This window comes from Carettochelys insculpta, chromosome 1 (genome assembly GCF_033958435.1).
Source record: "Carettochelys insculpta isolate YL-2023 chromosome 1, ASM3395843v1, whole genome shotgun sequence".
In the NCBI taxonomy this organism is placed as follows: Eukaryota; Metazoa; Chordata; order Testudines; family Carettochelyidae; genus Carettochelys; species Carettochelys insculpta.
This window is the reverse complement of record NC_134137.1, coordinates 231,518,317-231,542,655: the sequence shown is the minus strand read 5'-3', so window position 1 is coordinate 231,542,655 and position 24,339 is coordinate 231,518,317. Positions and strand designations below refer to the sequence as shown.

Sequence of the window (24,339 nt, the reverse complement as noted above, 5' to 3'; positions counted from 1 at the left end):
ACAGGCTCCGCCCCTAGAAGCGTCCCCGCGCAGGACTTGCTCCACCTCATAGTGATAACGTTGTTCTAGCTCCACCCCTTCCCTCCACGTTTCCATGCAGAAGAGGGTCAGAAGGGGTACGTTTAAACCGCAGTTGTATTATCTTTACTCTCGCACCATAGGGAAGGGAAAGGAATAGAGGAAGGCCACAGATGTCACCATCATCCATGACAGGAGGTAGGAAGGCAAATTCCAACTCTTCCGTTGTCTTCAATACCAGATGCCAAATCCAGCTACCTCTAGGGCTACCAGATGGCCTGCAGTGCTGCAGGTAGCCTTGGAAGGACTACCATCCCTGGAAAAAGACCAGCCTTCCCCCTCTCACCCTTTGTGAAGCAGCCTCCCCTGAATTAGCAGGGAGGTATGGAAGGAGAAAGTAGGCATGCCTGCATAACTGTTATCAACAAAGCAGCCATGGATATTGGGGAACTAGGGGACATAAGCTTCCACAGGGAGCCCTGACAGCCTGGCTTGGGTTCTCCATTTCAGTCTACTACAGACTCGCTTGTATTCCCATGCCCTGCTCTGGCTGTGTTTCCAGCCCTGTGAACTAGGGTAGTGACATCACACCAACTGAAAGGCTTAATTATGTCAGAATTAAAAATATGAGCTGTTGTGTTCCACAGATCCTGGAGCATTGCCACCTCCCTTCCTCTGGAGCTCATTTTCCCTGTGGATGGAAGAGCAAGGCATACAGCTAGAGCAAAGTAAGAGACTGAATTATGATCAGCTGCCCTGGCGGGAAACTGTTTTTTCCCTGGATCCCATGATTAGAATCCAGAGAGTGAAATTAAGCCCCAGCTCAGATCCCAATCACTTGCCTGCAACATGGAGAACAGGTTCCACTCTGCAGGAGACAGAGAGCCTCTGTTGCAGCTCAGTGGGGCATACAAGCCAGCACAACTCCAGGAAAGAGGATAGGCTTATGTGACTCCCCCAAGGACAAGTAACCATTCAGCATGCACATCCCATTGCAGAATAGAACTTAGGAGGCCAGAGCCACTTCCCAAACATAACCCTTTTCTACTTTATCATCTGAAACACACGAGCACACAGTGCTCTCCTCTTGTAAAAGAAGGAACAACTCGTGTATCGCCCCAGCAACCACTTAAGGAAGGGAAAGGAAATCGTTCAGGGCAAATCAGATATAGCAGGTCAAATGAGAACAGACCTTGAAATGGACACTGTCCACTATCGCACCATGCCAGAAAACCTCACCGGAGCTGTACCCATGAGAAAGGCTGCTGCATTGTGCACCCGGTCATTGCTCCAGGAAACACATTACACGAGGTGCAAAAATCAAGTGTGGAAAGTGTAAGTGAGGGGATCATCATAGGCAGAGCCACACAGGGTGGTTGTTTGAACTATGGGCTTTTGGCCATGAACAAGGCCTGAGTTGTAAAATCACTGAGCAACCCAAGGCAGATGTTCCCACTTGATGGGATATTTATTAGCCACAGGTAGCACAGCACTCCCTTCATCTCTACTTTAACAGCTGTCTCTCCTGCATCACACACCATGGTCTGCCATGCTAGGGCAAGAGGGGCATTACTGGCAAAGACTGGAGAGCATTTAGCCGTACAATAACTTCCAAGCTATTTAAGACACAGGGGCTCAGATGCCAAAGCAGAGGAGAATTAGCAGGATTACACTGAGCACTGTATTAGAAGAGGAAGGGGTTCATACACCCCAGCTCCCAAGTCCCCCCCACCCAATATACAGAACAGAGAGAAGCAAGGGGGGTATTTAGATTTTTATTTTATCCTCTGTGTATTTTGGCAGTGAAGGGGCACGCAAGGAGAACTGGTGCTACTTATAGCCCACATTACTTCCTGCATAGCACCCTCTTTTAGGAAGAGGGCAGGGGAGAGATGCCACCCATCCAATACACAAACCCACACACACCCTCCTGCCACACTTCCAGCCTGAAAAGGGATGGCATGATTACACCAATCAGCAAAGCACTAGAGGCTGTGTGTGTCTCAGAGTAGGAGGTAATTTATACTGAAACAAATCCCTATGCTCACCCCATTCACCCATGTCCCTGTGGGCCCCAGCCCCCCCAGTTTTATTAGCCAAGGAATGCCTGCCCCCAGTGTTAAAGCAGTGGGACAGGTGGAAACACTGCTAGAGAAGGTGGTGGTGTGGAAGATGTGCCCTGCTTCTTATATCATCACTGCCTCCCACACCTCCTGCCATCAGCCTGCTCCCCCTTCCGCACACAGTAGGAGGGGGTTCTAGCTGGGAATCCGCTGATAGAAGTAGATGTAACCGAGATCCTTGGGGGGCTTCTCTGAGGCGCAGACTTTCTGGTCATTGTAAATCACCCACCTGAAAGAACCAGAGATAAGGGTTACCAGCTTACAGCCAACCAGCAAGTCGGTCCCCACCTTTCTCTCCCACATGGCTCAGTGGCCTGGTTCCTTTCTTTTCCCTCCCCAGACGGAGAATGACACTGTGCCACTGGAGTGAGGATGCTGGTTTATTCCTAGATGCAGCTGCCTTTAGGCTCCTCCTTGTCCCCTCAAAGTTCCTCTTACCTACCATCCTTCTTGATATGGCAGACATAATGACCACACATAGTAGAAGTGCCCATGTGGCTGATGAAGGCAAAGAGCTGATACTCTGAGGGAGAGAGGATAAGAGGTAGTTAGAGAGGGGTAGGGAGGGTTATATACCCTTGGGTACCCACCCCACTCCACTCCACCCCACCCAGGAAGAGCTCCCCAAAGAGCCCCATACCACTTACTTAGAAAGGCCTTTAGGGGTCTGGGCACCAATAATGGCTGAGACAATACCATGTTTCATTGTTGAATAGGTGGAACAAGGCAGCTGCCTGATCATAAGGTCAAGAGAATTTTCGACCCAAGCTCCAGAGATACTGGAGAAGCAAGCAGGAGGCAGGTGAAGAGGTGATAGCTCCTTTAAGGAAGTCCTACCTGCTGCCCACCTCCTGGAGTTTGACGAGGAAAGTAAATGACTGTGGTGGCCTTGGTTCACATATCTGCTAGGTGGGTAATGGCTGGGGTTTTCCACCTTACAAGTAATGTAACAGCTTGGACATGAATTCCCACAACGATTTAGCTGCCTGGAGCCCTGGTGTTTTGATAGGGGACCAGAGGCACCACAGAGATGGGATGTGAGCCAAACCAGCCGCAGCTCCCTAGCAGGGCAACTGTAACCCCCTGCATCCGACTAGACACCACATCCCACTCACGCCTCTAACCATTCCCAGTGGGCAGACCCTTTTCCCCCTTCCTCCCTGTTATACAGCCCCAGCAGCCAGATCAACTCTTGGGAGGGGCTAGAACCTCAGGAGTCAGTGAGACCTGAGAGGTTAACACTCTAGGGAAGGCTGGAGCTCTGTGATCTGAAACCACCATCACCCCCTCCCCAGGAACTGAGCTGGCCCTACAGAACCCAGAGCACAGAAGCGATGCCCTCCAGTGAATGGGACTCACTTCCAGGCCCATCGCGCACTTTGGGACCCACAGGAATGGATTCAGATATGGACTCGGCTGCTGAGCGCCCCTCTGAGATGTCCATGGCAGCCTCTGCATCCAGGTCATCAATGTGGCTGAAGATCCAGTCCACAGCCCGCTCTAGACTGTTACTCTGGAGGAGGAGAGGGAAATGGTGAGGTCTGGAAGCCCTCACTCATCCAAGCACTTCCCTTCCCTGGGGATGCCATTTTCAGCCACAGTTCTGTAAGGCTGTGATTTCATCCTTGTGCCTCACCGTGGCTCTTAGGGCTTTCATAGCCTGATCTCGGGAGAAGCCCATGGAGACAATGGTGGCCACACTGTCTTCTGAAGGGGGATCTGGACAGATGATTGTGGAACCTGGCCCACTAGATCCAGGGAGAACCAGAGGACTGGCAAAATCTGTAGCAGAAAAAAGAACATAGTTCAGAGTGGCTAGCTCTGGTGCTGGGGAAACATTTTAAGGTCTCAGCCCTGGCCTTTCCAGCAGGTAGCACTATACCACGTAATGAAAGTATTCTTATAAAGTTTGCAGGTGATATCAAGATGGGAGGGTTGCAAGTGCTTCAGAGGATAGGATTATAATTCAAAATGACCTGGACAAACTGGAGAAACTATCTGGGGCAAATACTATGAAATTCACTAGACAAATGCAAAGTACTTCACTTAGGAAGGAACAATCAATTGCGCACATACAAAATGGGAAGTGACTATCCAGGAAGGAGTACCGCAGAAAAGAACCTAGGGGTCATAGTGGACCGCAGGCTAAATAAGAATCTGTGTGACACTGATGCCAAACAACAACAACAACAAAAATTCTTGTAAGCAAGATATGAGGGCCATGACTGCACTAGCCCTCACCTTTCGAAAGGTGTATGCTAGTGAGCTGCTTGGCCAGATGCTAATGAGGTGTTTCCAGGAATATGCAGCACCTCATTAGCATAATGGTGGTCACACGCGTTTCGAAAATACCGTTTTCTGCTGCTTGTGTAGAGAGGGACCTTTGAAAGGACCCCCCAGATTCCAAACGCATCTTCTTCCCGAAACCAAATGGGAAGAAGGGGCTTTCGAAGTCTGGGGGGGGTCCTTTTGAAAGGCTCCTGTCTACACAAGCAGCATGTGTTTCGAAAGCCACACTTTCAAAACACACGACTATCACTATGCTAATGATACACTGCATATTCATGACCTCATTAGCATCTACCAAAGTGGCTGATTAGTATACCCCCTTTTGAAAGGTGGGAACTAGTGTAGCCACAGCTGAGGAGTAATTCTTGGCTCTACTCTGCACTCTTAGGCCTCAAATGGAGTTCTGCACCCAGCTCTAGGTACCTCATTTCTGGGAAGATGTGGACAAATTGGAGAAGTTACAGAGAAGAGCAACAAAAATGATTAAAGGCCTAGAAAACAAGACCTATGAGGGAAGACAAAGAACTGGGTTTGTTATATCCCATCTGCCTTCTTTTTCTAGAATAACAGCTTTCAAGTACCTAAAAGTTTAAAAGGAAGAGGGGAGAAAAATGAATCTCCTCCTTAAGCTCTGATAATAGGACAAGAAGTAACGTGGCTTAAACTGCAGCAAAGGAGGTTTAGATTGGACATTAGGAAAATCTTCCTGTCAGAGCAGTTGAGCACTGAATAAATGGCCTGGGGAAATTGTGGACTTTCCATCACTGCAGATTTTAAGAGCAGGTTAGATGGTGCAGAGGACTCTTGAGGTTCCTTCCAGCTTTAGAATTCCATGATTCTATGTAGCACCTTGATCCAGCTGTGTTCTCCTACCTGGATCATCCATGTGCGACATGACCCAGTTCATGGCAGCCTCAGCCCCGCTGTTCCCTGTGTAGTACACAGCTTTGCGGCAGGCGTCCATAGGAAAGCCCATCTCCACCAGCTGGATAATCACTGACTCATCCAACATGGGGGCTGCAGGGGAACAGAAAGATTAGAGAAGCCTTGGCAGCCCTGCTCCCACCCACTCCTTTTGTGTGAGCCGTGCCCTCCCTCCCACACAACCCTATGCAAACCTCAGGCCTGCTTCCCTGGCAGCATCTCACGTGAGCTCTGCCTCTGCCTCCATGGATTGATAGCACACAGGCCTCACACTGGGTGGAGAGGTGAAAGCCCTTAGACAGGTACTCCCTAGCAACGGCTCAGGAGCTTTGTCTCCTCCTTACCTCTCAGCACAGTGTCTTTGTGCAACCAAACCTGTCTCCAGCTAGACCTGGGCCTTACATCCCAATGCACTGTGCAAGCCCCACACCCCACTCCCTCCTACTGTAGGTCCAGACAAAGCTACATCTCAGAGGCGCCTGGAGACACCATCACCCTTGCATAACAAGCATGCAAGAGGGCACGGTCACTCGCAGAGGGACAGGCAGACAAGGCTGAAGGAGGAGGAAATCATTAGCCAGGGAGATGAGGAGCACAGCGAGGGAGTGAGTCAGGCACAAGGAGGGGGGAGAGGAAAGAGTCACTAACATGTTGGAGAGGAGAAGTGAGGGGAGCAGAAGGAGTCGTCGTCCTCGTTGCCATAGAACCCCAGGCTACCTTTGGGCTCATCTGGCGTCACCAGTGGGGGCGCGATGTCTGGCATCTCCTCCTCACCATCTTGCAGCCCTGTCCCCTGCAGCGAAGAGATATCCAGCTCCTCTGGCATTTCGATAGACACATCTGTAAGAGAGTCTGGCTCAGAGCCCACGGAGTTCAAGGAGCATGGCTGAGCAGCTCACAGAGACAAGGTGTTTGGGGCAGAGAATGTACGTGGCACACACTGAGGCACCAATACAGCAACAAAGTAAGGCGTGCTCTCTCCCCCTGTCGGTAGGGACCCCAATGCCTAAGCCACACAGAGAAGCACTGAGGATGCGTTGATCCCAGTGCTTTGGGCTTCATCTCAGTCTCCTTACCAAGCTTTTTGGGTACCCAATCCAGGCCAAACGTGAATTTCTTGATCTGGATCACCAGATAGTCTGGGAAGGAGGCAAAGCGGGTTGTCCTGAAAGAGAGAGACGTCACTGACAGACAGGTTCCCCTGGCCTTTGTTAAAGTGGAGTGGAGGGCCTGGGAGGAGGAGGCTAGGGGAGACTAGCTGGCTCACAGAGAAATCAAGGACGGGGATCTGGCGTCTTGCACTTTCCAGAGCTACTGCTGGAATACTGAGGGAACAGTCTGCATGAGGGTGGGAGACCCCATTGTGCTCAGCACTGAGCCCGACAAACCCTGAACAACCCCCACAGGAAGTGATCTGAGTGGAGGAGAACTTCATGTAGCATTTCCCAAACTTTTGGGTGTGAGATACTCTCTGGGCAAATCAAACACTCCAGAATTCTAATTCAATACAGGTAAGGGTGCATGTTGCACTGGAGGGGAATGAATGAGGTATTCCAGTACTGGCTGTGAAGAAAGGGCTGAATACAAGTCAGTACTCCAACCTGCAGTAATATATTAATAATGTCAACTTGAACAAGTTGGACCTGTTATTGCAAAGGAGCACCCAAGTTTCCCTGTAACAAAACATCTTCCCACCCAGGCACTCTGCCAGGCTTCTGGGGCTCCAGTTCTCCTTGACTGGGAAGGACATGCCAGTGGCTGCAGAACGAACAGCCATTCAGCAGACACAGCAGCTCTTATGTATTGCATTGAGCTGCAATGTCCAAAACGCAGATCAACGAAACAGCTCAGACGTTCAAAGTACTCCCATTGGCATTTGAGTTACCACCAGCACCTCACTCTTCACAGCTATGGTTTCAGCATTCCGGAAACTTATGCAAGCTTTGGTGCATCGACTGCACTCATTTCATGTTTTCAAAGTTTCTTCAACTTTAACAGCTACAAACATTAAGGCTGGGGAGGCTAACGTGCTGGCCGCACCTCTCCCTCTCTGGCTAGGCAAACACTGAGGAATGTTGGCTTTAAAGCATAACTGCATTAAGAACAACGAGCAGTTCTGTGGCATCTTATAGACTAACAGACTTTTGGGCACGTAACGTTTCCATGGGCGAAGAACTGCTTTGTCAGATGCATGTCTTTGCCCATGAAAGCTTGTGCTCCAAAAAATCTGGTAGTCTGTAAGGTGCCACAGGACTTCTCATTGTTTTTGTGGCTACAGACTAACACGGCTACCCTCTGATAACTATTAAGAATGCCAGAATGCTGACTGAAGGGCATCAACACCACTCGAAATTTCTGGCTGTCTACTGTTTTGTTTTTTGTACGACCACAGAATACAGAGAAGTGCAGTGTTAAGGATCCCCCCAGACTTCTTCATTCTGCCCACTGTAATTTTCATGGGAAACGGGGCAAGATGGAGTATAGACAAAGTTGCTCAGGAACAATCCCAGGGCTGAGAAACCATGGACTTTTAAGACTGGAACAAGCAGCCCTTGGAAACATCTCTGCACTGGACACTGTAAGGAAAGGGGTTCCCAAGAGGGCTTTTCCCACTCTGATCTCTGTCCAAGATAGCACCTCTAGACCATACTCACTTGAGAGCCACAGACTTGGCCTGCAAGGCTGTGCTCCAGAAGTCATCCACCTGCTCTGGAGCCCCATAGGCCTCTAGACAGGAGCTGAAAGGCACCTTGGCTCGGACCAGCTCAGGCAGTGGCTGCTTCTCCTCTTCTGCCTGGTGCTTCTTCTCCTCATATTCCAGCAGCTCATCTGGGGACAAGGCAGAGGAATTGGGTCCAGATTCCAGGTGCTCACATGACATACACTGTTGGCTACCATCAGGAGCAGGACACCGGGCTAGATGGGCCCATCAGGATATGTTCCCTAGAGCTGTCACACAGGGCATGAGACCTCCACCAGCCATCAGGGGATTTCATTGTAAGTTCTACAGGCTAGGTCACAACCCTTCCTGTTTGGCAGGCAGGGGAAAGGCTTGGTCCCTAGCTTGAGGGAGTGATGCCGGCCAACAGCATCTTCAGGGAAATCCACCCTGTGCAGGTCCCTGGGGTGACGGAGAAGGATCTGGACCCAGAACACCTATGTCCTTGAGGGATCCCCTAAGCCCCAGTAAAGGAGCACAGAAGAAGAGTTCTCTCACTGATTCTAGTGCCTGCTGCCCCGTCCTCCAGTGGTCTCCAATCAGGCAACTGACCTTTGTTGAGTGCAGCATCCATAGGCACAGGCAGCTGCATAATGTAGTCCACACGCTGGGTATATTTCACCTTCTCCGTGGCCAGGCACTTGAGCTTCTCTTCCACCAGGAAACGGAAAACCTCGTTGGGGTTTTCTGAGCTGCGGCAGTTCCTCTGGGAAGGGCAACATGGAGAAGATGGATGTCACATCAAGATGGCCTGAACAACCAATGACAAGAGCAACAGCCCCACATGGGACTCAGACAAAACTATCTCCATGGACTCTGGTCCACATGTAGAAGCTGGAGGCGGAAAGGCTGTAGCTCTTCAATCAGCAGGACCAGTCCTCAGAAGCCAATCCCATTCCCACCCTAAGGGATAATGTTCTGTTTTTCAGGGGAGCTCTGGGTGCTACCAGCTCCGTCAGAGTCTATAGACAGCAATTTCACAGGGGCTAGGGGTGAGCTCCAAACGAAAAAGAGCCCTGCAGCTTGCCACCCTCATCCCCGTCTCCCAAAGCGATCACCCACTGGCATCCTGAACTGTTAGTTTGAACCCTCTGGTGCTTGCAAATACCATACCTGCACACTGGCCCCCTCCCTGTTTCCATCCAGCCTCCGTGTCATGCCCAGCTTGTAGGAGTGCAGAGCAGGAGCTGCTCCCTGCCCAGGATATTAGGAAGTGTGGATCAGCAATTACCTCCACCATGTTGATGAAATGCAGAAAGAATTCCTGGGCGTCTTGCTGCCTATTGGTGGAGAATTCTGGGTGCCCCTTGCCAATGAGAGATTTAAACATGCGTGGAGCGATGCCATCTTGCATGCCCTAGAAGAGAAGTGGCAGGAGAGGAGTGAGCATGGCCTCCCAACAGCTTCCTCCACTGGGAGGTACATCTTTCCCAACCCCACCTCCCTTGAAGGGAATTGCCCTGTACAGGGTCTCCAAAGCGCATCTGCCACTCCACCACCAGACATGCTTTAGTCCACGCCCTTCCTATGAGGGTACTGGGGTCCCAGTCCTCACCTTCTGGTTCTGGTCTGGTTGCTGTTCCCCATCTCCAGAGACTGGCTTTGAATACTCTCCAGAGAGGAGCCCATGACCCAGCTTGGCTCTGGAATAGCAAAGGACTCAACATCACAGCTGTCCCAAGCTGCTCCCAACCCAAACACCTGTCATGCCAGAAGCCAGTTCAGTCACTTCAGCTTTGCAATATGTGCACTTGCCCCAGCTGAACTCACAAGGTTCAGCTCCCTCTTCCTTCCAGCCCAGGTTCCCTATCCCATCCTGCCCCCAGCCCTGTCTGACAGCTTCCATTTGAAAGCCTCACAGAACTTCAGAACTGAGCCTCATCTCCTCCAAGGCCAATGGCAAGAGCTGTGGAAGGACAGCTCCAGCCACTCACAGGAAGGCAGCCAGTCCTGGGCTGTGACACAGTCGCTTACCAGCCACATCTCACTGCAGCTTGGCACAGGAAGTGAAGCCCTGCATGAGACTCTATACAGGGAGGCAGAATGTGACCCCTCCAAATCAGTGATGGCTGCAGCAAAAGTCAGAGGAAAGCAGGAAGCAGACTGTACCCCATTCCCACCATCATACTTCCCAAAGTGAGAGACACTTAACTGTCCAGGGCAGGCAGGCGCTACCCACTGCCAACCCTCCACTGTGCTCTCTTGGGCCCAGATTCTCCCCCTACCATCTTCCCCTTCTTGCAAGTCCCCCACACTCCAGTTCAAACACAGCCTCACTCACCAGTTCACTCCCTTTCCCTTGCACGCAACCTGCCAACTCAAGCTGTCCACCCCCATCCCATTTTAGCGTTTAGCAGACCTCGGTGATCCATACCCACCTGCTCAGAATCAACACCTTTATTTTTCTTCAGCCCAAACTAAACCTCTCCAGAGCCTAGTCACCCCCTCCTCTAGTCCTACCTAAGCCAGTCTACTCTGCTCTCAGCCACCTCCCTCTGTGGCTGGAAGTCTGTGCTGCAGAGCCAGACGCTCTGCTGACTTGTAGTGGTACTACACCCACCAGGAGTTGCCCAGTGGCAGAATGGCTTACTACACCCTGCTGGACATCTGCCACACTATACAGCTGTGAAGCTGCAGCTTAGACCCAATAGCTCATCAAGCCCAATCTCCTTTCCATCCCCCTTCTTCAGAGCACTGCATACACTTGGGTGCTGAAGTCCTGCGTGGGGTCTGAAGGAGCACTTTGGAATATCTTCTCCAGCTTGTCCACATATCTGCAAAGCAAACCAGAGAGGCAAAGGGAGCTACACACGCCATCAGGCTGCATCCTGTAGACTGCTCCCAACCCAAAAGGTAAGATTCAGGTAATAGGGCTGTTGATTAAGCACAGTTGATTTATGCAATTAACTCAAAAAATTAATCAGTTGTAATTGCACTGTTAAAATACGTTTTTCTACATTTTCAGTTAGGCCGATTTCAATTACAAGTTACATTATTTTTGTTACTGTAGCGCACTGTTTATCATTAAAGAGCAACTTAACAAATGTTGTTACATAATCGTACTGAGAAACAAATACAAATCTTAAGTCCACAAATCCACTCAATTCCACTTCTTGTTCAGGCAATCATTCAGCCAAACAACTTTGCTTATATTTACGAGAGTTAATGCTGCCTGCTTCTTAGTTACAATGTCACCTGCAAGTTAAGAACAGATGTTTGCATGGCAATTTGTAGCTGACATTGCAAGGTATTTATGTGCTAGATATGCTAAACATTCAAATCCCCCTTCATGCTTTGGAGAGAGCACAAACTTCCACCTGCTAATGATGCTTATTAAAAAATACTGCATTAATTAAATTTGTGACCAAACTGCCTGCGTTTCCTGCTCTGCATTTTACTCACATTCTCCCACTTATTTCATATTCTAGTAGACTTGGATGGTGACGCTACATGTTGTTCGTTTGAAGAATATTTCCACTGCAGATTTAATCAAATTGAAACAAGGTACCAATGTGAGATTTCTAAAGATCGCTATATCACTTAAAACCAAGTTTAAGAATCTGAAGTGCCTTCCAAAATCTGAGAGGAACAAGGCATGGAGCATGCTTCAGGAGTCTTAGCAGAGTAACACTCCAATGAAGAAACTACAGAATCCGAACTGCTAAAAAAGAAAAATCGACCTTCTACTGGTGGCATCTGATTCAGAAGATGAAAATGAACATGCATCAGTCTGCTCTGTTATGCACTGTTATCAAGCTGAACCTGTCATGAGTATGGATGCATGTCTTCTGGAATAGTGGTTGAATCTTCAGTGCGTCTGGAACATAAATAATTTGCAATGTTGGCTACAACTGCGAATGCGTGTTTCACTTTCAGGTGATGCTGAAAACAAAAAGCAGGCAAAACTATCTCAAATATAAACCAATTTATTAGTCTGAGATTGGCTAAACAAAAAGTAGGATTGAAGTTGATTTGCAGGCTCTAAAGTGTCACACTTTTATTTTTAATGCAATTATTTTTGTGATTAATTATACATTTGTACATTAAGCTTTCACAAAAAAAGACTGCAGTTCAGTACGTGTATTAAGTGAACCGAAAAAGAATATACAAGTTGATCCTCTCTAATCCGGCACACTCATCTGGAAAACTCTAATCTGGCATGATTTTTGTTAGGCAGACAATCACTTAACATGGGTGTGGTCAAGTTTCCCATGGTCCCATAAAATTTGTTTCCAGCCACCAGTCTTGGCTCTCAGTGTTCTGTGTTGTTATTTACCCTTAAATGTCTTCTAAGAGCCCAGTGAGCAGGGGAAGTGTCGGTAATGTGCTAGAAAATACTGGCCACCCACCTTCCAGCCAATTCTCTCATCTGGCACCTCAGGTCCCAGATGAGAGAGGTTCAACCTGTATTTTGTTTTTACAGTGCAAATATTTACTGTAAAGTGAGCAACATGCACTTTGAGTTCAATTAGACCAAAATACTATCTACGTATTTGAAGAATGTGAAAAGCACCCAAAAATATTTATATAATGATATTCTCTTGTTTAATCACTGACAGTTCTATTAGGGACCCTTTGTGCTGCTTCCTGCCATGCCACAAAGGATCCAATGAATTAATTTCTCTCAGAATTCAGGGAGGAAAAGGGCAATAGAGATGAAAACCAGGAGCAAATGTCTGAAGTAACCCTCAGCCCCGGGGCAGTGGTGGTGTATGTGTGGATGAATGGTGGGGGAGAGGCACTTCCCTTAGCCCACTTACTTTCTCTGGAAGTCAGGGATGCTGAACAGCACCTGCATCACAGAATTGAGGTAGCAACTGTTGCCCAGGTTGCGGATGCCAGTGTAACCAGGGCCATAGAGCGGTTTGAGCTGCACCCCAGACTCCTGGATCAGTTCCCACTCCCCAATGCGCTGATTCATGTCAATCTCAAGCTCTGTCATTGTCTTGTCTGTCTGTGGAAAGAAGAGCAGGACCTGAGGAGCTCAGAGAAGAGCCACTGATACATTCAGAGCCAGAAAGGCAGAGTTCCAAGGGATATCCAAGGACTAAATCCATCCTGTTTGGTGAAAACTATAACTGAGGGAGTGGGAAAGATATGGAAAGGCTGTGCAAATGTCTAATGGGTTGCAACGGTCTAAGGGGAGAAGGAGGTTTTTGGGTGGGGCACAAAGGGAACAGCGCAAATCTGAGCCAAGGAAAGGGAGCTCAGGCACCATCCCTCAGCACTCACGTTTCAGAGTCTGAGAAGCCATCTCCCCAAGGGAACCCACTGCTTGGCATACTGAATAGAAGCCACAAGGAAATTAATGGGGGGGACAAGTGAGTTCTTCCCTTGAGAGAAGTGGGGGCTGTATATCCAATGCCACATAATAACTGACTGAGTTGTGACCTCGACCTTGGTTGGTGACCACAGACCTGGATCCATCTGAGAACTCAGTGTGAGAGAGGACGAATGCCTGCAATATCCCAGACAAACCTCACTGAAGAAGGTTTAACAGCTTTAGGGTGGTCCACTGAATTATGTATGAAAGTAATAGTGTGCTATAGTAGGGTTGCATGCAGCTTGGGGAAATATTAGGAACTTCAAAGAATATTTTGGGACAATATGGGAGAAGTGCAATTCATAGGAAGTACTTGGGAGGTTTTCTGAAACTACCCCGAGTAGAAAAACCCATTCTCTGTCATTTATGCGCTCCTGGAACCTGTTGATCAGACCTTGAACCGTAAAGAGGCTGGACTAAATTTTTCATGAGTGCCTAGTTCTGAGTTGAGGAAGTTATGAACCTGTAACCATGGACAAGGCCCTCTGCTGGGCCTGACAGGCTAACCACCTGCCACAGCCCACATCAGAGGTGGGGTGATCTCTGGTAAGCTCATTAGCCTGTATACTGTTTCTGTTAGCGTTTGAGGTATGTTTTCTGAGTAGTTCTTTAACCCCACAAACAAATAAACTTGCACAGAAAGAGCTTAACTAGGGCAATCACACTTATCAGTCTCTTAAAAGAAACCAAGCTGGTCTGCTCAGGCAGTGAGCTTTTTTGCTGGGAATAATACAGTGAAGGCAGGGAACTATTCAGCCTGATAGTATCCCAGTCAGCAGAGAGAGAGAGAGAGACACCCACATCTCCACATGAACAGGGACAGCTATGGAGGTGGAATGCAGAGAGTGGAGGCCCTTGCTGAACCCTGGAGGGGAAATACAGGGGGAGCTGTGACGCTCAGATCTCCTTGTTTTCACAGGGATTTCTCTCGCACCTTCTGCATCTTGAGCATGTCAATCCCAAAGTGAGCGAGGTGTTCTGCCAGGTTGGGATCCAGGACCATATCATCCTCATCATAGGAGTAAACGTCTGTGGGGAAACAGATAGGAAGGGAAAAGAAACTAATTTGTTCCTCAACCACTCCCAGGTCCCACCAAGACCCAGCTCCCTTCCTCAAACAACCTGCTGCTAGGGGGGCAGCAATATGAACTGCTCAGAGCTTTATGGTCTAAGACTGTCTGAGAAGTACTCTCCTAAGTTCCCAAGAGGCATGGGGTAAGGAAGAGGAGCAAACAACTTTACCTTGGCTTCTAGTACAGAAGTCTCATGTGCCTGACGAGTAGAGAGGTATTGTGCTATCCACCCCCCATTTCCACTGCCAGATCCCTAAAGCAACCAGCGTCTCTCATCCCAGGCTGGAGGGAAGAGGACTACACACAGCCAATCCAAAGGCCCTTGAATTCTAGGGAAGCATAGGGTTTCAGCGATCAGCTTATGCCCCTTTATGCTCAGTTGCTGGTAGTGGCAGCTGCTTGCTGCATGCCCTAGGCCACAGCATTGGCACAATTAGCGTGACATGCCAAGATCCCCCTCACTTGTTCTGTCAGGGGACCAGGGATGCCCAGATTTAACTCATCCAGACCCCTGGCATCTGCAACTCCACCAGGTCCCCCCACCCCCATCTCACCAGCCCCATCGGGGGTGATGGTTCCCAGTTTCACAGCCAGCGGGTAGCCAGTCTCCCGGTAATGCTCAACTGCGTGGTTGTTGCCGCCGCTGCCGTCGAAGTAGCGCCGGCCACACAGGATGGATCCATCAGTCATGTTGAGCCACAGGTTTTCACGCATGTCACACTTATTGCATTTCCAGCCACTGTCAGCAGGGGGAGAGAAACAGCACAATCTATTCCCTATTACTCAATCACTATGTCACAAGGAAAGGGTTCTCGAATCCCGCTCCAAGCTTACTCCAGTACACAGAAGACCCTGCCAGACCTACAAAACAATAGTCAATTGTAGTCATGCCCCCCGCCCAACAACCAACCCACAGACTTTGGTAGGAATTTACCAGCTTGCATCTCAGGCCACACTCTGATGAAGGAGATGTGGCTACGTGGAGGAAGCCCACAGGAGAAATCTCCTCCTCTCACAAAGTAACAGTCCAGAGAGGAAGGTCGCATTGTGGTGTCCAGCGCGAGATGGAAACTGCTCAGACTCACCATGGAGGGATGCGGACGCTGTTCTGTAGCTGGTGCAGGGAAAAAGCATGTTTGGAAACGCGCCGAACCTCTCCGTCCCACGCCTGTACCTCCTGCTTCCGGGAGGCTGAATCTGCTGTCAGGATCGCCTCAACCGCGCTAGCAATCTGGAATTGAGGAGTGGGACAAATGGGAGGATGAGAGTTCAACAATGCCTACCACTGGTATCCCTGATTTGGGCTCCCCACAAGTCTCTGCTAATGCCACTGCATCCTGCCCAGCTACCCCTGCTATTCTTGCCCTAAGCCCCCAAAACAACAGTCCTGGATCTCATTTGCAAAGTCAGAGAGTCCTACTCCATAACAACACACTTTCTGCAGGCAGAAAATAAAAACATACCCTGTCTCGGACCATGTCGGGCAGCCCCTCTAGCCCATCCCGGGGGATTTCCAGGTGCTCTGGGAAAATTACTATTTTTACATCGTCGTCGTACTCAAACTTCTCCTCGGGGATGTCAAACCCACCTTCTATACCTACAATAGAAGGAACACTGCAGTAAGAGACGCAGCAAAGACTCAAGAACCCAAGCAGCTTTCTTACCTTGCATTCACTAGCCCCAGGGAGAGGCCTTCTAGCCTTGGATATTGCACGAACCAAGCAACCTGTCCTGCGACTACCTCAACATCAATTAGGACAGAACCACCAGGGGACATTGCTGCTCCTGATTCAGAGATATAAAGGCAACTAACTGTAGCTGGGGGACACATGAAACAATCCTCCCAGTCCTAAGGGAGGCTGCACTACCACCTTCAAAACACTCGTTAAGGCACAAGGCCCGCTGCTCTCTGCACTTTCCACAGAGGAGGACTTCCTACTGCTCCTGGGGTTGGAGGCAGGTCATGGAAATGCTTAGTTCAGGAATTCTGCCAAAGTGTTAGTTTTACATGACTTAACAACAGGGAAACCGGGAAATGCACTGTGCAAGTAGCTTCCCACATGCTCTCCTTTACTCTGCTCCCTTTGAGATTTCAGCTGAAAGGCACAGGCAATCTGCCTAATGGTGACTCCAGTGTTACTGTCAAGCAGACCCCAGCTACAGATCAAAGAACAAAGTTTGTGTGACCTAAAGCACCACTGTATTCGCCCCTTACACGTTATTGTAATAATCTTTGTACAAAATATGTCGTGTGAGGTATCATTTAAAATCTGCACAGGAATACTGATGATCAGTGTTACTAATGTATCTACAAAATGCACATTAATAGTTATGAACATAACTTGAAACTATGACTACCATGCGTTTACCAGACAAGTTAAGGGGAAGGAGTAAACTGGTTTCTCAAAGACAAAGGACAAGATGATGCTTCTAGCCAGGTGTCATCGAGGTTGATTAGCAATCACGAATCAAGTGGCCATTCTATGGCAAAATGGGGAGGGGAGGGAATCTCAACTGCACCCTGGAACGTGACAGCTTCTTATGGAAGAACAGATAGCTTAACTTTCATCTCAGCCCTCGTGGGACTGTCATGAAGAATGCAGTTTGGACCAAGGATGGTGCAAGGGAGAACTCACCCTAACTGGGTATTTCCTGGTTTTCTAATATCGGTGTTTGGGAATCTAAAGTCCTGCATACCTGAAGGAACAGGGAGTGGACAACACTTGATAAACCTGACATTTTTGTAAGTGCATGTCCTTTATGTTTTCTTAAAAGGCAAATTAGTTCAGCTGCTCAGGGGTTCACATGTCTCTCTCAAAAGAATGGTTCAGTCTGTTGCTGCTGGGGCATCAAGTCTTTGCAGTCAGTATTAATTGTGGCTTTCATTTCCAGCAGATTCTGCTAAGTAAAAGTGAATTGATACAAAATCAAAGTGACCAAAATCAACAAGCAGGAAGCCTTGATTACAAATCACCCATTTTCAGCTTGTTTTACATTTTTTTTAGTTAATTCCCTAAAGAAAGATTGATCCTTATTAATTGATTAATTTAAAATGAACACATTTTCAATGGTTAACATAAACTTTGCAAAGAATTTGATACAGTGTATTCTCCTAGTTAGTAAACAGTAGTATCTATGTATGTTCATTTAAGAAGATATATAGCTTCAAGTCAGGGACTTTTTTCTGGCAGAATGCATCAGAATGGAGTTCTGGAACCTTTTTTCCCATTAGAATACCAGAAAAATTTTCACCACCGGTCCCACAACAGACCAAGACTTTAGAACTAGTAAATCTCAGACGCTAAAACCAGCAGGAACCATCACGTTTACCTCATCTGATATCCTGCACATCACAGGCCAGAGAACCACACCCATTTTCATGTAATAGATCCCTAAATTGCAGTAGAGTTACTGCAGTCCTCAAATCTTGTTTTAATCTTTTAAGTTACAGAGAACTTACCAATAACTCTAGTTCAAACCAGTGAGTGATCCACCATGCCCTATGCTGAGGAAGCAAGCCAAAAAAGACCCAGTGCATCTGCCTGTCTGATATGGGGAAAAATTCCTTCCTGATTCTAAATATCCTCACACTATATTTTTAGTTGATTGGAAGAGGAGAAACATTTTCTTGCATTTTCAACTCACAATCAGTTTTCACACTGTGATGGGAAACCTCCCCCACGGCTTTATGAAAATTGACATAAATATAAATATGCGTAACTTGAAGATGTTTTGGACAAAATACCTCATGTACGCTATTAATTTTAATGTTACAATTTGCTGTATCTGTATATTTTATTTTTGTGCATGTATCCTTCTTGGATGTGAATTTATAAATATGGAGTATGCATCTGTGCATAGTTTTAAATGTGCTAATAAGGCCCATTACTTGTGTCCCCTCCAGTACCTTATGTCTGGTTGATCTACTTAACTGGTGAACAGCCCTGGAAGTCTACAAGGTGGGTGGCACCAGAAAGACACAGGACCCTGCCACCTGGTATTGAAAGCCATATTGAGCCAATGTTTTTCCATGTGAAGTGGGGGTTGTAAAACTAAGGTTTCTCATCCTATGGGAAACCCTATTTAAGCAATGTCAGTCTATGAGGTTTCTGTCTTCAGCCTGCTTTGGAATCTGCCAGACATTCACCAGGGACCTACTGTGAGGCACCCATCACAGAAGATCCCTTGGGGTATATTCCCTGGTACGCTGATCATGCCACTGACATCCACCTTCTTCCTCTCTGGGGTTCCCCATGACCCTGTCCTACTGGACCAGATCGTCTGGTCTCCCCGATCCAAGGCACGGAATTGGAGTTACCGACCCACTGCAAAGTAACACAGACCCTGATTTACTTCAGCCCTAGGACAATGCAGCTGTAGGGCACAGCACCCAGGAAATCAACTCCCCAAAGGGGTCAAAACCCCAAATAATCTCTGTTCTCAGAGAGAGCTCATCAAGTAAGTCCCGCCCCCTTTACGGATGGAAGGGGAATATGCAAACTGGTGCCCCTCCCAACAACTATTTATACTGGGCTTGATCATGAAAGACTTTATTGAGCATGAACAGAATCCAAGGAGGTTAGAACTAAAAACAAATTAAAGTAGTTACTCCAAATCAAAATATAAAGAAAACACACAGCTATTTCTAATGTCCCTAAAAAACTTGCTGCATACAAATTCTTATCCTAAAAGGTATCAGAGAAATAGCTGTGTTAGTCTGTATCTTTGAGCACAACAGGAAGTCCAGATGCATGAGTCACGAAGCAGGTCTTTGCCCACAAAAGCTTATGCTCCAAAACATATGTTAGCCTATAAGGTGCCACACGACTTCTTGTTGTTATCCTAAAAAGCCACTGTCATGTCAGGTACAATCATCAAACCAAAGCTGTTCTTATCTAATTTGGATCAATAGCCTTTCATAGCTCTCTCTCTCTCACTCAAAGTGCAAACAATGCTATTTACAAGTCATTAAGTTGATCACCCAGTTGTTAGGGTCAATAGGCACCAGTCATGTCCCTCATTAGCACATTTGAAACTATAACTAAACATACATTCCATATATCTAACTTCACACAGAAAAATAATATACAAATCCAGCAAATTATAAGATTAAAACTAGCCGTTTTGATGAGGTATTTTGTGCAGCAACTCTCCAATTTATGCATATCAAGAATCCCTAAACAACTCCTCTACGGTGAACTCTCCCTGGGCAAAAGGAATCAAGGTAGGCCTCACAAGAAGTATAAAGACTGCATGTAGGCCAACATTGCTCATGTTGGTTTAAAACCAGATCAGCTTGAGCAGCATGCGAAAGACTCAACAGGCTGGTGTGCTCTTGTACAACACGCGTATGACAACTCTGAAGAGCAGTGACGCATACGTCTCACCGATGCTTGTGAGAGGAAGAAATCAACAGCAGCAGCCGCACAAACAGAGCCAGGACAATTCCCTTGCCCCCCAGTGTGAACGGCCCAGTGTGAACGCCCATGCCGTTCAAAGCTTGGGCTCCTCAGCCACATGCGAGTCCACAACCGATGAGCCCGTGCAAGCTCAAGACGTCATTGTTAGACATGACAGACTACCTACGATTTATAAACCAATTTTAACAAAGCACAGGGGATGCGTATCACATACACTTTAAATGAACCATAGGTTGAACCTCTCTAGTCTGGAACCTTCAGGATCTGACTGGTGCTAAATGAGATAGTTTGGCGGACCACAAGTGCTCACTATTGTCTAGCATCATTACCAACACTTCCATGGCTTACTGGACTCTTAGAAGACATCTAGGGGTAAATTACAGCTAAATAACAGCACAGAACACTGAGAGCCAGGACTAGTGGCTGGAAACAAACTTTATGGGACCACAGGAAACTAGGCAACACCCTTGATAAGTGGTCCAGCTAATTAAAATTATGCTGGATTACGGATGGTGCTGGATGAGAGAGGTTCAACCTGTAGTTATTAAATTGAACTAGTTGAGTTAGTTGAAACAAAAAGTATTCTCTATGCACCTGCAGAAGAGGCTACTGCATCAAGAGGGTTCAACACCTCAGCAAATTTTAGTCTCTGGCTAAGCACCTGGAACTTTCTTCAGTTCCACGGTGTGATTTTCTTTAAAACTTTAGCTACAAATATAGAATATGTCTACACTAGAGGGCTTTGTCATTTTGCTGACAAAATCCGCAGAGCTTCCAGATTCCCAAGGCATTCTGTCAACAGAGCACAGCACTTCTGTCAATAGCAGTACACGTTCCCCATGAGGAATAATGCTCCGACAACACAGAAGCTGGCTGGGCTGTTCCGGTGGTGAGGGGGAAGGTTTCCTCTGTCGATATACAAGGCTTCCAGGACACTGGTCAGCCCTGCCTGCTGTGTTTCCTGTTGGCCATTTTGCAGATAGAGCGGACAGGCAGCCCTGAAACCTACCCGTGGCCCCAGACCTTGGACTGAGAATCACTGTTCTATACAGGAAAAAAAAATTAATGAGGAGCATACCCATAATTTCCCCCCACCCAACTATACTAAAAAGGGTTTTGTTCTTTTTAAACTTATGCAACATATTATGGGATTTCTCAGAAACTTTTTCCTCAAGCTACCTCAGTGTTCCCCTAAACTCCACCCCAGCCCCTAACCTTGCATAACAGTGTTCAAGCTGACCTATGCATGCAGATTCCACAGTGAATGAAAACTCAATCCATCAACAGAATAGTTGCTACAGACTTAAACATAAAGCAATTCTCATCCTTGCGCCAGGTTTTTAAATAGCTACCCTTCCTGGCCTCTTGTTGAGATGTGGACATTGAACTAGATGAGATAAATGGGTGTCATCCAGCACAGGGGAATGAAAAATGAGAGTCAGTGCCCACTGCGCCAGACAGCTCTAGAGGTCTGATCTGACTCAGCAAGGAAACAGCGCTTGATGGCACTTTTTCTCTTACCAATTGCCAAGCGGGTGGGTTTCTTCCTTGGTGGGTCTCCAGCACTGGAGCTATTGTCTTCCTCCTTCTGTTTTAGGGGCAAGGAGAGAGATGAGATAGTCAGTAAGGACGCAAAACACTCTGAGGGAATCCCAGTGCCTGTGGAACTGGGAGATACTGCAGGCAGAGAGAGATGAGACAAGCAGACAATACAGTAATTGAGCCAGAACTACAGAGCTGGGATCCCACTGGGGGAAAACACCAGGTTGTGTTTCAAAAGAGCACAGAAAACCTCAAGACTGAAGGAATATTGAGACAGATCCCTCTTCTTGGCCTCAGAGCAGGTTAGGCAATGCAGTATATATCCCAGCTCCAAACACCCCATTTCTTACCAGCTTGCGCGTTCTCTTGAGGTGCAGATAGACCCGATGACCTGTTTTCCCATAGTATCTCTCTACGTACTGCTTCCCGAAGCCAAGGAACGTGTTCATACAAATATACAGACCCCCATCTGACTCCTAGGGCAGAAAGACAGACGGATAGAGAGACATGTCTTGAAGCCAAAGGAAGCTATTCAATAGACCAGAATAGGCTTTTACTTTTAATACACAGATTCTAACTGAGCTCCATTCAATGACTGCAGATCATGCCCATGCGTCAGCCATTCAATGGATGGTCTGAAAGGAGTTATCAAGCCTCACTCTAGTTGCCAGCAAGACCTCTCTCACCACTATGGATGACTGGAAAAGCCACTTGGCCATTTATCCATAGTGGGCAGGAAGCTGAATCAGACCAGACCCATAAACTTCTGAGGAGCTGGAGCCTCATTTTAAAAAGACTTTATCAGTTACAGTGGCTAAGTATGACCCAAGCAAAACTTAGAGAGTTACCTAACAGTTAAATGGATCTAGTGCTACTGGTGCTGTCCAAAACTTTGTGAAACTGTTGAAGAGTGAAAGTTAACTCGGATGTTGTTTGGTTTTATTGTTTCAGACTCTTGTGGGCAGCTATAAGACACACAAGGACAAGAATAAGGTCAGTCCTGGACTTCTGTGCTTGGCAACTTCCCAGCGCTTACAGCAACAATCATATTTAACAGAGGTGGGAAAGTGAGAGAGACCTAAACATGGGGACCAGGAAAGCTGGACAATGGCAGAGAACACCCAATCTGCAACTCAGCAACCAGAAAAATGAACTGAAACAAACATAGAAACAAAAAAATGGTGAGCTTGGCTGAGAGGCTGATGGCCCCTGAGTCAAACGTGCAGGCCAGCAACACTTGGGGGAGGGCTGGGGGCTGGAAATAACTATCCCTGGTCCAGCAAACTCCCTTGTTCGAGACCTGTCAGGTCCCATAGGGTGCTAGATGAGAGAGGTCCAACCTGTATAAGGTAACATATCATACAACTGTATTCCTCTACATCAGCTACAATGGGAGTGGCAAAGCTGGTGGTTTTCATCCTAGTCAGTAGGCCCAGCTCTTGACCACTGGTGTCACATAGTTTTTGGAAGCCCTGAGAGTGGGCACAGATAAACCCTATAGCTGGCAGCCTTAACAGTCTAAGAATTGAATGGTCCACAGATGCTGAACTTCCATCCCTGGGAAGGATCTCACACTTTAACTGGGTGCGTACAGACAGAGGAACTCGTTCTGCTGCCACTTGGGCTGTTCCCAGTCAGTGATTAGAGGCCTCCCATTCCCAAGGGATGCCAATCAAGCACTAACTTCCCAGTGAAAAAATGAGCCATGTTTAGAAATGCTTGAGGGTGTAACTCCAGGGGAGAATAGGACTAGATGAAAAGGGCACCATACTTTTAATGACACAGCAATGGAGTGTCCTCCTGCTTTGTGCCCCCACCTACAACACAGAGACCCTAAGACAAGGAGAGCCCAGACAAGTTGGGAGGGTCCTTCATTTAGGAGCTTATGGGTAGTTCAGCTCCTTCACTTGTAGGGCCGTTGAGAAACTAGAATCTCTTTTCTACCTCAGGCCTCCCCCTGAAACTGGGCCTGGGGAGCGGCTGTAGGAAAGAGCGATCACTTTCCCCCCTGGAGTCCCAGGAAGGAAGGAGCACTCGCGGCTACAAAGCCGGGGACGCGAAACGGCAGCGAGAATGCGGTCACCCCAAGGGAGCACGCGGGATCCCCGTCCCCTATCAGCCGGCGCACGGATGCGGGCCTGCGCGGCGGGGAGAGCTATCAGAGCGGCCGGGCTACGCCCATCAGGCTGCACTGCGAGCTGTCTCCCAGCGGCCAGGTCGACTGAGACGCCACAGGGCAACGGTGCGGGGCGCTAGCCGCGCCGCCCCGCTAGGGAAACAACTCGGGGGCTGCAGCGGGTCGGGCAGGGCCCCTTGGGCTCATACTGGGGAGCGGTGGGCACACTACATCTCCCAGCATGCCCCGCACGGGAGCGCCTCTCAGGGCTGCGCTACCTATGCCAGCGGGCGTAGGGCTGAGGGGGCCGGGCCGCCCCACAGTGAGTCAGCAGCAAGAGAGCCCGCACAGCCGCTGCCGTGGAGGAGGCTAAACCCAGCGGGCAGCGCCGGCGCCGAGAACTACAGCCCCCAGCAGGCCTCGCCCAGCGGAGGGGCCGGCAACGGGGCTTGCCGGGAGTTGTAGTCTTCGCGGCCGCACGCACAATCGGGCCGACCAGAAACCGGCCCCAGGGAAGACTCCATGTCCCAGCATGCCCCACGTGAGCCGGTCCCTGGGGCCCGGGAGCGTTGAGGATCAGGCCAGGGAGCAGGCAGCCTCTCAGGTGACAAGAGAAGCAGCTTTCGGCACCGCTTACCGGTGTGTCGAAGGAAAAGGCGCATTCCTCCTTATGGACCCGGTCCCCGGCCTTGGGCACGCGGATGGCCGGCAGCACCGACAGCAACGCCTCACTCAGCTCCGCCATGACAGCGGCTCGCTGCAGCACCGCCCGCAGCCCCACCCCGACCAATC

General features: G+C 48.5%; 1 protein-coding gene and 1 long non-coding RNA gene across 3 annotated transcripts; one reads left to right on the top strand and one right to left on the bottom strand.

Moving 5' to 3' along the window:
* Nucleotides 1-74: 74 nt before the first annotated feature.
* Nucleotides 75-12,826, top strand: LOC142017047 (uncharacterized). The gene is made up of 5 exons (XR_012646429.1): nucleotides 75-216; nucleotides 666-746; nucleotides 2,858-3,050; nucleotides 10,764-10,926; nucleotides 11,502-12,826. It is a non-coding gene; the product is annotated as an uncharacterized LOC142017047 (long non-coding RNA).
* USP5 (ubiquitin specific peptidase 5) lies at nucleotides 1,589-24,339 on the bottom strand. Of its 2 annotated transcripts, none has more exons than XM_075001617.1 (20): nucleotides 24,185-24,339; nucleotides 21,782-21,907; nucleotides 21,411-21,477; nucleotides 15,933-16,066; nucleotides 15,555-15,700; nucleotides 15,024-15,208; nucleotides 14,331-14,425; nucleotides 12,834-13,027; nucleotides 10,776-10,847; nucleotides 9,629-9,716; nucleotides 9,305-9,430; nucleotides 8,626-8,779; nucleotides 8,009-8,183; nucleotides 6,431-6,519; nucleotides 6,003-6,194; nucleotides 5,304-5,447; nucleotides 3,778-3,923; nucleotides 3,501-3,654; nucleotides 2,580-2,664; nucleotides 1,589-2,370 (listed from the first exon to the last, which is right to left on the bottom strand). In XM_075001617.1, the coding sequence occupies exons 1-20, from the start codon at nucleotides 24,290-24,292 to the stop codon at nucleotides 2,277-2,279; spliced, it is 2,574 nt and encodes an 857-aa protein (XP_074857718.1). In that variant the 5' UTR covers nucleotides 24,293-24,339; the 3' UTR covers nucleotides 1,589-2,276. The 2 variants fall into 2 exon arrangements, with proteins under 2 accessions (XP_074857718.1, XP_074857728.1); XM_075001627.1 differs by having other exon boundaries at nucleotides 6,072-6,194.